Source organism: Aplidium turbinatum, chromosome 8, assembly GCF_918807975.1.
Source record: "Aplidium turbinatum chromosome 8, kaAplTurb1.1, whole genome shotgun sequence".
Classification (NCBI taxonomy): domain Eukaryota; kingdom Metazoa; phylum Chordata; class Ascidiacea; order Aplousobranchia; family Polyclinidae; genus Aplidium; species Aplidium turbinatum.
Genome location: NC_137479.1, coordinates 8,213,839 through 8,226,165, shown reverse-complemented (window position 1 = coordinate 8,226,165; position 12,327 = coordinate 8,213,839). Strand labels below are relative to the sequence as shown.

At 36.7% G+C, this 12,327-nt stretch overlaps 1 protein-coding gene across 2 annotated transcripts; it reads right to left on the bottom strand.

Moving 5' to 3' along the window:
* LOC145775096 (transcription initiation factor TFIID subunit 11-like) lies at positions 1–8,531 on the bottom strand. 2 transcript variants are annotated; one of them, XM_082586294.1, is made up of 4 exons: positions 8,248–8,531; positions 5,960–6,116; positions 2,849–3,045; positions 1–2,414 (listed from the first exon to the last, which is right to left on the bottom strand). In XM_082586294.1, exons 1-3 carry the CDS (start codon positions 8,448–8,450, stop codon positions 2,887–2,889), a joined length of 519 nt encoding a protein of 172 aa, XP_082442420.1. In that variant the 5' UTR covers positions 8,451–8,531; the 3' UTR covers positions 1–2,414; positions 2,849–2,886. The 2 variants fall into 2 exon arrangements, with proteins under 2 accessions (XP_082442420.1, XP_082442419.1); XM_082586293.1 differs by having other exon boundaries at positions 2,896–3,045.
* Positions 8,532–12,327: the final 3,796 nt, after the last annotated feature.

Below are 12,327 nucleotides of genomic sequence, written 5' to 3'. Positions count from 1 at the left end.
CTAAACATAAACGTTGATAAAATGTTAGCAAAACTGTAAATATCAGTTACAATACAAAGATTTACAAAAACAAGCTTAGAGATTGTCACTAGACAAAGACAAGTTGATGTGTAGATCTATGTAAGGTTTTAGGAAAATTTAATGAGTTTAAATAATTAAATAGTTTGTTTAAATTTGTCTCGAAGCTATCAATCTTTTCGGCAAAAAAGGATAGAAGCTTCAAAGCATCTTTTTCTTGATGCAACATGCATAGCATAACATGGTACTTTCAAACCTGATCACAACATATTGCGCTTGCACAGAAGTTCTTTGCTTTACAAAGAAAATCGCGGACACATATCAAACTTTCCAGCACATGCACATTGCACACGGTTGTGACTAAAATGCATTTTGATATGTTGAAAAATCTATTGTCATTTAAAGGTAATCTTATTGAAAATAACTGAAAAATAAAACAAAAATAGATGGTTGAACATCACAGTCACGGGTAGCATGTACCTAAGTTACGTGAGCTTTGTCATGCTTGAATACATTTCAACAGCAGCAACTGACGTTTGATCATCGCTCGGTGTAAATGCAAGTGAAGCACGAAACCACATTTCAAAGTCATGATACAAAGTTATCAAACACTTGACAGTTTTTTACACAAACTTTTTGCACTTTAATGAAATCAAAACTGTTTATATTGTGTGCCAAGCTCAAGTGAAGGATCGCAGGTGAAATTAATGTTTGCATTTAGGCACAAGATGGCGAATTGTTTATATTTCGAAACCTTTGACAACTATTAGATTATTTCCTGGATTTTGAGCTTTGTTTTTTTGGTTTAGATTGACGAAGCGTACCAGACACTTTGCTTCCATAACATCATTTGCTTGAAAAATAATGTTTTGACATTTTCTGACTTCAAACACTGTAAATACAGGGGGTGGCATTCATAGAAGAAAAATGTTTACCTGTTGTTTGAACGAACGTAAAAAGAATGCAACTAAACAACTCCGAATGCGCGCAACGTGCATAACACCGAATTTCAAAATTAGCTCAAGTATATCGACGGTTCTGTGAAGTAAACAAAATAAAAAAACACCCTTCAGAGCTACAAGTTTGCGAAATCATACTAAGGAAAATGCAGAGTTTAAGACCAACAAAAAAGAATTAAATTTGGCAAGTCAGTCATAGCACGTTTGATCATTTTAGCTTTTTAAGTTAAAGATTCACCTTGCAACAAAACCAATTCTTTTGATATTGATTCGACGTTTCTAGACGTTAAATCAATAATAAAATGAGCTGGCTGAGCACAAGCAATATTGACGTGAAACATGAAGGTTCAAGGAAGCGTTAAGAATTTTATTTTGACAACTGGACAAGAATTTCGAGCAGTCCTTTTTTGAACACATAAAACTATCATTATTTTGCATTCTGACTACATTGGCAATCACTCTAAATTGCTTAATCGATCGCGATGAAAACGTAGTCGTAGGCTACTAATCTGATAAGCTCACAACAATAGATCATGAATCAAAACAGCAAAGCAACCGTCTTTTATAAGAAATGGGAGTGGACTCGCAGTTGCATAAATGACGTCATAAAATGGTTGTTGACGACATATGCATGCATCGTGGCCTGAGTCACGAAACAGGCATCGTGCTGTTGGCTGAGCACACAGGTGGATGTTTTGATTACACAAACTTTAGGAGTGCCTTTCTGCTTGCAGAGATGTCATTTCGACACTGATTCAATAAAAATCAACAAACTAAACATTTTTTAAATTAATTCGACGTTTTAGACTTAGAGGAGGCTTAGCTTTAGAGATTTTATGAGTATAAAAAAAAATTCAGACTAATTTCATGCGCAACCATTAACATGGAAATGAATCACAAAAGAAATATTTTTAAAAGCAACCATTTGTAAGCGTATGTATAATATTGTGCAGCAATACCAACAACATTCCTCAGCGTGCTCCCTGAGGGGAATATTCAAAACATGTTCAACTCGATCATACAGTCTTTTTCATCCCAAGAAACCACTGCAGCTATTCACTAAAGCAGGAAGAAAAACAAGAAGTCCCAGACAACAAAATCCGTCATTTTTACATTGATTCAACGTTTGCAGACGTTGAATCAATGTAAAAATGAAGGATTTGTTGTCTGGAATATGTCTATGATCCAATTCAACTGGGTAAGTACTCAATGTCAAGGGTTAAAGAGTTCTTTCAATTGTTGTTGCAAAGCTGAGAGACAGAACATGCCATTCGATCAGGAGAAAACAAAGGTGATCAATTTGTTACAATATTACTTTGAAAAGATACCGAGGATCGTATGACACTTTACAGCCCAAGTAAAACATCTGCTGACACCAGTGGCCGGAAATCGATGGCTTTTCATCTTTGTAACGATTCTTTATCTTTGTCCTCCATGCTGCAATGAACAAATTGCCGTCAAATGACATTGCACGCATGCAATGGAAAATACGAATAGACAAGTTACACCTTTTTACTGAGTTCTTGTACAGGTGCATGCCATATAAAAAATAAAAATAAACGTTTTTTAAGCATAACAGCTGCCAAAACTGGCCATCTTTTGTTACAATTTATGAAACATTGGTTCAAAAAAGTGACTTTATATCCTCAAATCGCATGTTTTCAAGTTTTGCAAACACCAGATCGATCACCAGTCTCTCTAGACTAGAGTACATTAGGCATGGACGGCTACAAAGTCATACCAAGTTTAGAGCTCGGAAATAAGGAAATGCATCCGAGTAAATAGTTTCTTTGCGATATTGTGATCTCATTGAGACTATCGTCGAAAAATCTATATAGTCGCAGACATACAGAAACATAAACTACCGGTACCTATCACCACCGAAGCATTTGTTCAGAGACTGTTTGCTCTAGTTCACCGGAGCATGTTGTTCTTGGGAATAAGGAACAACCCTTTGAGCTTTTAACCTCCGAACTGCCTCCCTGATGTGTCTTGGTTTGACTGGAGGTTGCTCTCCCAATTGCTCCATCACATCAAGAGCCTGTTCCATTATTTCGCCAACAAACACCTAAGCCATAATATTATTGGAAAAGTTATTCCATGCGGCATGCATAGTGCGACGTAAACTGTTAACTTTAGCTCAAGTGCCAAACCCATAAAAGTCGAAGCCAGCTAAGGGGCAGCACTTAAGACAAAAATTACAGGATGGGTGGCATGCGCTTGCACAGTGCTCATGGATTTATCTAATTAGGCCAATGGCCGAGTGAACTACAAAAAAATCCTCATATTGATTTTAGTCACTACCGGTACATAAATTAGGAGCGCAAGAATATGATCATGCCAAGTGGCCATGATATATTTGACCGCACATGATGTGTATTGTGTATGCAGTATTGCAAAGGTTGTAGATCTAAAAATTTGTATTTGTGTCCCTCAAAGTTAAATAACTTTTATTGTATTCCCTTTTCAATGCATTATCTTTTAAGGGTCTGCTACTATTCGGTGAGTCCAATTCGGTGAGTCCGATTCGGTGAGTTCCTAACCTCTAACCCTAAAACGGCAATGATAATTAGGCTATGGCCTACGGCAGTGCTCTTCAACCTTTTTGTCCGTCGTACACCTTTTTTCAATTTTTAATAACTTTGTATACCTCACAAATAGCAATGTTTAATTGTTCACAGGAAGTAAAAAAAACTAATAATTAATTAATTGTTTGTTAAAGTGATTATAGTAGTCTTGAACTGGGCACAAGAAACTACGCATGCAAAAGTGCAAAAAATGTCAAAATTGAAGTTGATTTAGGCCTAATGGCTACTTGGCTAGCTTGTTGTTGCATTGTTTCGGCAAGTTGGACATAACGTGGTGTTAGCTCTTTCTCTAATCCTCCCCGCATCAAAGAATCAATGTCAAGTATCGAGTTTCGTTTGTTTGACTTGATCTCAACAAGACTGCAAAATCCTTCTTCACACAAATAAGTGGTAGGCATCTGCACCAAGACATCAATGGCTTTTTGCACGAGATGTTTGTATTCTGGAAATTCAAGAAGAAAAACCCAACATTCTGTGTAATCCACTTCTCGAAATGAGTATTTTTGATTTAAATCAGCTCGTAGTTCCAATAATTCCTCATCCTCAGTTGGTTCTTCATTAAATGGTTGGATAATCCACGAGTTTGCTTCCAGACATTGGTCGTTATCTTCAGGAAAACACGTAGTCAAATTGTCGGCAAGTGATTTCAGGTGACCAACAATAAGGGCAGACAAGTTATCTTCAGTAGAAACGTCCTCAAACTCCCAGCTAGACTCTTTCATGTATTGACTTAATACAGGAAAGTCATTGAAGTTCCTCGACAAAGCATTCTCTTTCCAGAGTGCAATTTCATCTTCAGCGCATTGATCTTGCTAGTCGACCGAAATATATCACCTCCTTTCCCTTGAAGACTGATGTTCACTTAGTTCAAACGATCAAAAATCGACGCCAAGTATGCCAATTTTGCAATCCAGAATATGTCACGAAACATGGAAGTTCTGTGTATGGGCGTTTGACTTTTATCATGTGATGTGACATCTTCAGCGATGCCAATAATATGTTCTTGTCGTGGATTAACTGGCGTCCCATTTGCTTATCAAACACATTGCTCTGTTTCTGCTGAGCAGCTAGTTGTGACTGAAAGAACTTCGTAGATTAGTTTTGGTGTTGTGGATGCTGTTTTGTAAGATGATTTAAGAGCTTCGATTTAACAGCATTAACATTGCCATATACTGTATGGTGGAGCAAAAAAGGCACTGAGCAGATGGATAAGAATTTTCTTCTTCACCGATTAGGCGACAAAATCCATAATTTATGAAATCATCGTTTCATTTTCTTCTCTTTAGCGTTGTTTTCCGACGCTTAGCAGGAAGAAGCTCATTTGCAGAAGATGAGGCTGGGGCTGCATCAGATTCTTTGTTACTATCATTTCCAAAGTATTTGAACAAAGACATTGCAACCTTTAAATCCAAAGTTTTTATAAATTAGTCACAACTATCTCCTATCTGAAATAGGCTACCTAGCGGTATCTTTCGTACTGGTATCACCCACCTGGTTAAATGCTAACTGAGAACTGCTCAAGAATCCACCACGACTTTAACTGTAAGACCAACCACCGCTAATCAATTGGTACTAGCCACTAATTAGCCACAGCTGAAATCGTGCTAAGTAGCAGTAGCTGCTGTAGATTGCAATAGAAGCAAGCTACCATACTAATTCTCACTCACTCAACCGCTACATCTCAGCGAAACTAGCAATATTTCCAAGTAAAAGAAAAATATCTGACAATAGGGCCTGAATCGGCGGACATACACCCGTACTTGCGCATTAATGACGCAACAATCCCAAAGTCAAATGCGAACCACACGGCACACGCATCCAAAATGAGCGTATCTGTTTCGAAAGCACAAAGCAGGTTGGCGAGTAATAACCGCACATCAGTGTAGGTCCGGTTAAAAGTTTACAAATATGCCAATTGCTGTCTCTGTTGTGACTTCCACTATCACAGATCTAAGCTGTATACCCTTCGTATACCCTTCTCCAGCTGTATACCCTAGTTTTGATCTGGTATACACTTGGGTATACAGTATACCCGGTTGAAGAGCACTGGCCTACGGTACCCGATAATTTAAAAAAAAATGAAAAAATCCCCCGTTAAGGGATCGGACTCACCGAAACGGGCCATTCCGATCTTTTAACGCCATCAAGCCGAATCGAAATTTACTGACGTCCAACCCTCGCAATACGGGGAACAAAGGACGTAAAACCGTGCACTAACTAACTACAATTTATTGTAATTGGAAGTCATTTACAACTTCATTATTCTGATTCCAAATCTAAACGATAAAAAGTTATAAAAATGGTGCTCTTGATGAATGTGTATATCGACGGACAGTCAAAGATTGAAAAAAAAACATTTTTAAGGAGCAAGATATAAAAACAAAAGACACTCACTTTTGCAACACCAGACATGGCAATAACTACGTTGTGAGAAACACTGCAGCCGGCTATCGTCTGCATTAAGCGTTTAATAGATGCTTTAGGAAATGAAGACCTTCTGTACATTTCATATCGATTCAATTGATCTTCAGAGAAAGACTCAACTAAACGTCTATGAAAACACAATTTAACATTATATATACAGTGTACTAACAAAATGGGCTAGGCCCACAAGCTAATAGGAAGTGATATTTCCAATATTCTACTTAATTAAATAATAGGAGAAGGTTTACTAAAAATACTAAAACGGCACTATATTGTTGTCAACAATAATGAAAAGCCACATTAGCATAAATACAAAGGGTGCTACTATAGGATGGAGTCTTCCGCTGCATTATCCAATATCCATCCCTCGTTATTTAAATAGTTAAACTAGACATGTTATCAACTGCTCAACATAGTATGCAACTATGCATGTACTAACCCTAAGTCTAATTTTTAGCAAGAATAGCTTGAGTGTAATGATGCTGACAATATAATACGGTACTTCAAACAACATATATACAATATACATTTATACATATGATACTGCACTACATACGGTATATAACTGGCAAACTGGAAATTACAGCACAACACAGCTATTGTTTTGCTAAAAATTAAATGAGGCTGTTCACCAGGCATTTAGCTAAATAACATGATGTTCTTCATATGCAAACTAAGCTAAACTATTACAAAATGTATGAAGTAATAATCTGATAATCAAGTGTACGGTATATATAAGTAATAAATGATAAGATGATCAGATGTATAAGGTGACAATCAGTATTTTATCACCTCATACATCTTGTGATAGTTTGGTTTGAAGAAAAACGTATATCATGTTATTTAGCTTTTGCTTGATGGTAATCCAGGCCTCGAAATTCACGGCGAACATGTCCGCCGTCACAGCATGTGATGTCCGTGGGAAGTACCATCTAGATCGGTCATATTTGTCCGCCGAGAAATAACACAAGAACTAGCGATACAAATCGTCATTGCTTAGCACGAACAATTGTTGCAAGAATATAATTTCCCGCGCATTCTAGCGCGCATCTAGAAAATGAGAATACTGTATCCCTTAACTTCCATTTAAGCAGGAAAACTTTCAATTGTTACCTTGCTTCAACGATTGATGACACCATGGCCACCTGGAGATGCGGCCTGATTTGTCACATTTTGCAGATTTTGATTACAGCTACTGCTAGTGCTTGACTGACATTTTTTGAGATATTTTTACTTTTTGCGGTTTCCTTATGACATAAAAGCTTTTCGTTGCCTTGGGGAAGCAGTAGCAAATGAGAAAAAGTAAGTTGAAAAACGCAAAATCAGACTGTTATTGAAAAATTAACAGTTTGACTAAAATCTTCGAAATCAAATTTTCTTTGTTTTTCAACATGTGAGGATGTTAAAACCTATTGTGTCATCTGGGGAAAAGAGTAAAGAAAGCGTAAAAATATAACTTTTAGAAAAATTTATTTAAACGTTCGTCCAAAGTTAGAAAAACCTGGAAATTTCCGCAAAATGTGACAAATCAGGCCGTATCTTTAGGTGGCCATGATGACACTGAATCAGCGTAACAAAGGTGAATTCTTCGCTATGAATTGACGGGGACACAAGTACCTCTAGTCTACACTAATCACGCGCAACTTAGTTCAAGTCTTACGTCCCAATGTCTGGCTTTGATCTCCGAGTAATATTGATAAAGCAAGGTTGGTTACAAAATTAGATTAAATACGAGTAGGATATTACCACAAGATGCAGCAAAATTTGTTAAGTTTTGGTATTACAGTAAGAAAGAAAAGGCCCAGGGTAAATTCACTTTCGCTCACATGACACGCAAAAATAAACCTAATAAAAAAAGTCTAGTGAAACTTTGCACAGCAGAAAATAGTAGTGTTAGTGTAGTGTAGAAGTTTTCCGACTCGTGCCCAGAGCATTGTGACGCAAGAAGCCACACGACCTAGTTCGATGAAAGGTAATCACTTGTGCGGCGTAATAAGCAGCTACACAGCGCTCAAGCGCACGTCGTTGGTCTGATGAAAACCTTGCAGTGTGACTTCGCTGAAATTTTAAAAAGCCTTCTCAACCCTAGCTATAGTTCTCAAATGGCAGAGAATTATCAAAATAAAGTAATTGAGCATGACGAAGTTAAATCTGGTGTGTCAACAAATATTTGCTTAAGTTCAGGAAACGAAGTAAAACAGTTTAGCCAAGTGCTTTCACAATCAGTCAAATTTGTTAACCAAAGCTGGGAAACTTACTGCATTTTTATTCTTTCTTCTGCTTCTGCCAATTCTTTTCGTTTCTTTGTTGACAAACCATCTTCACCCACACTGGATGAGCGATCTAAAGTTGGTCTTTTTGGTGGTTGCATAGGTGACTTAAATGATGAATCAGACGTAGATGAATGAGTTCGTTTCCTATTTGATTTTGTTGAATCCAGTTCGGAATCCACTTTCTCCATAGTGTTGCCAGTGAGTTGAAGAAATATTAATGATACTACACAACAGAACTGCCCCTTGATCTTTTCCTGCAGTGTTTTCTAAATTTGTTGACCTGCAAAACATCACAAGATAACAGACGTCTGTGTAAAAATAAATACGGTATGTGTACCAGAACTAACAAACATACAAGTATACTGCCGATGTTTAGGATTTGCAAGACCCATACGACTTGCAACAATACCAATGCATTATTGTAAATCACTTTTGGATTGATGACATATAGATATTACATTAGATATGTGCTATACAAACTATGTTTTATCACAGCTCAGAAGACAGATGATGCATATATTCAAAACTACTAACAAAAGAAAGGATGCTGATTGTATGTGTATGATATACTGTATACGGTAACTTTGAAGTTGTTTTAAAGTCCAAATAACACAAATATATACATAAAAATTTTACAATATTGTGAAAGTAAAATTTTAAAATTTTGCAAAAAAAATATTGTTTGGCAGATTAAGCAAGTAAAAGAAAAAACACACACACACACAAGTGGTTGAGCACTTGAGCAGACATAACTTTGTTTAGGACAATCTGCATTCTTAATCTCTTTTAGACACAATCAATGTAATTGTTTTATGCACATTTGCTGGCTAACCAGGGTGCAATTTGTTTCGTCACTTGACTACCTCATCTCTTAAAAAGATTGAGTTAAAATAATGAAAATCATCTAAATCGCTGATTGGAATTTTTGTAAAAACTTTTCAATTTTGTCGGTAAGAGTTGAAAATCTGGGGTTAGGGTGATCTTAAGATGAGATTGAGGTTTGTGACAGCTCATAACAATTCAGTGATTGATTTCCATCTATTTAAAATACTCCTGGGCGGTGTCGCACCAACACTCTTTGTAATCTAAGACCAATGCAGCTGACTGATGAGGCACAGGCATTCACACTAAAATTTGTAGAGCTTAGCGGTGTTGAAAGGCGAGAAAAAAACGTCATGCTTGAATGAACAGATATATATAGCCTTTAAGACTATATAATATTCACAATATATTGTAAGAGTAGCCACTGCATTTTTGTTTAGGGATGAAACAGTTGTCTGCTGGTACAGCGGTCCAGAAGTTAAGCCAGAACTGAAATATGACAAAATAATTGCCAGAAATTATTAAAAAAAACTCATAATTTGAGTGACTTAAAACAGTTATTAGAGGCAATAAATTAAAACAATGTATGGTTTGATTTTGATTATTCCAAAGTGCCATACTACATATCGTTGAGGTAAAACCAAACCGGGTTATGTCCACTTTTAGGTTTTTTTGTTTTATTGCAGTTTCTCGGTTTTTGAACATAGCTCTTTCCAGCACTCCGGGTTTCAGCCTTGTATATAATCAAATTCAAGGTGAAGCTATGGACATACTCCCAAATATCTTGCATACTTTGAAAGCAAACTGGGCTATGTGCAATTCTGTGGACATAGCCCTTTTCTAGCTTGATAGTATAAATAGGTCTATGTCTAATGCTACCATAAATTATGGACATAACCCCCTTATTATGGAATCATGCCAAGGATCTATGTTCAATTTTCCATTCAGGTCATGATGCAAATTAAAAAAAAAATGCGAAAGATTCAGTCCTTTCTATAGAATTGTAACATATTTGAATTGCCAAACAGCATTCGTGTGAAAATAACTTGTGCAGTGCACCTGAATTAATATGGTATGATAACTGGTGTATCATCGTGCATTCATGTTATTGCTAATCCTTCCTTTTCTGGTCAGGTGGTTAATGACCAGTCTGGTTGACAGTCACTATACTGATATTCCTGCGCTCATAGTTCGCTTCTTGCTCAAGTCACACTTGTGGTAGAGTGACAGAAAACCTATCGCTACATTAAGACCTTAGCTGATACAAAGCGACATTTAATATAACTTATCAAACAGTTTTTTCTTTGGCAATTGTGAAATGGTATTGACACTAAAAACTTCACTTGTCCCAGATGGCAATTTAGGTATTGATAGAAGCTGCGTTTCTCCTTGATAAGAAGCTAGTAGGCCTACAGCAAGGCAGTTGACACTTTTTTTCGAAGTGTCATACTGTCGATGAACAAGCGCCACTCTTGAGCTCTATATTGTGGTACTTCCATTTTCAGCAGAAGCCCTTTGATGTCTTTGCAGTAAACAAATTCATCTTGTTGGCAAAAATATGGAAGCAATTCTTTTTCTGCGTGGTAAAATGTTATGGAAGCTCCGATTCCAAGACAGTTTTTGTCTTTAAGTCGACATGCCAACATTTCTGCTGCTTTTTTGGATAGGCTAAGATCCCTGATGAGATCACTCAGCTCCTCCCTGTCTGAATGTCTCTGGAATAGCTGAACTACTTTCAAACACACTTCCACCGCTGTTACTTGCAGAACTTTCTACCTCTTCATGAAACTCATTATACTCCATGGCCATGCACTTCCTCACAGTGAGGAACAGGTCATTGAGCAATGAGCAGATTCTAAATCTAGGTAATTCGAACTGCTTTTCTTGTGACGATTAAACCCCTGTATGTCTACCAAACAGAAGTACCGTGGCAGTCATTGAAATGGCTTTTTGGTTCTCTCCGAACCATTGGTACACCAAAATTAAAATTTTTAAGTGTACCTTTAGTCCACTTTCTCAGGCTTTCTACACATGCTTTGCAGACAATATGAGGTGCCCACGGCCTATCTTGGTCACCAAGTTTAACTTTAAATTAGCTAATTTTCTCTAGCCAAAATTTGAAAATATTGATATTTCAAAAACTGGAGCCAATTGAAAGAAACAGATGTTAATTTTAAATTCAGAGGCAAAAATTGCCCAGAAACCGTTAAAATATCTTCGGCACTCAAAAAAATTTTTTTTGTTGGCCAGTGTAATTTAAACACTGTAAAAGTAATATCACTATATCATTTATCCAATGCAAAACAAAGCATAATTATTGCAATCTGCCGAGGATTACACTTACGAAGTGATATGCTACCATACAACAATTTGTGTTTGAAGGCACCAGCTCTTCACCACAAACACAAATTGTTGAAATAGGCTACAAAACTCCATTTGCAGATGACTACATGATTGCAAACAATGCCATGCTCTTTCAAAAGCACCACATCAAATCCAATCCTGGCAGTGTAATGGGCTATGTCCAGTTTTTGTTTTACAACCAGTTGTTACTTTGAGAACCTCACTGGGCTATGTCCAAAAAAGGGGTGTAAAAAATGGGGGGTGGCACACAATTTTGAAAAACATCTAGTTGTGTGCAAACCAAGGAGAGCATGGTATGGTTGTAAGTATGTGGCACTGGCGTTTGATCCATTTGAGATATCAAAAATATTGAAAAAAATAAATGGTTTTTTGCGTTTATCTCAGTTTGATGATTTTGGACATAACACCATTTGGTTTTACGTCAACGATATATAGTCCATGCATAAATATCCAAACTATTTTTAAAGGACCTCTGAAAATTGTATTTGTTAACTTAAACAGGTACAGTAGCCTATGGGTAAAAACAAATGAAATCAACACAGCACCGAAACCCGAATCTCTCAGATTTTAATGAAAATTACATGATTTGAAGCCCTGTAACAAACAATCATTTTCCCAAAATTTTGTTTTTCTACGTCGAGTACTTTTCAAGATATAGTGGTTTGAAATTTTAGTCATTTTCACCACTTGATGGCGCCATTTTTCACATTTTAACCCATATCTCGGCCAATTTTCATTGTAGACACACGGTTAATAGCTCATTTGAAAGGTAATTTTAAGCTCTACCAATCTATCTAAAAATAATGAAACTTTATTTAATAAGGAAAGAGGAATGTTGTGTTCTTGGTTGTAAACTTCCGACGAGCATAGCAAAAATAT

Coding starts and splice junctions, on each gene's coding strand:
- LOC145775096 (XM_082586293.1), bottom strand. CDS start 8,450: ATGGAGAAAGTGGATTCCGAACTGGATTCAACAAAATCAAATAGGAAA. Junction 6,117..8,247: donor GAAGAAAGAATAAAAATGCA/GTAAGTTTCCCA, acceptor GTGTTTTCATAG/ACGTTTAGTTGAGTCTTTCT. Junction 3,046..5,959: donor CCATGTCTGGTGTTGCAAAA/GTGAGTGTCTTT, acceptor ATTATGGCTTAG/GTGTTTGTTGGCGAAATAAT.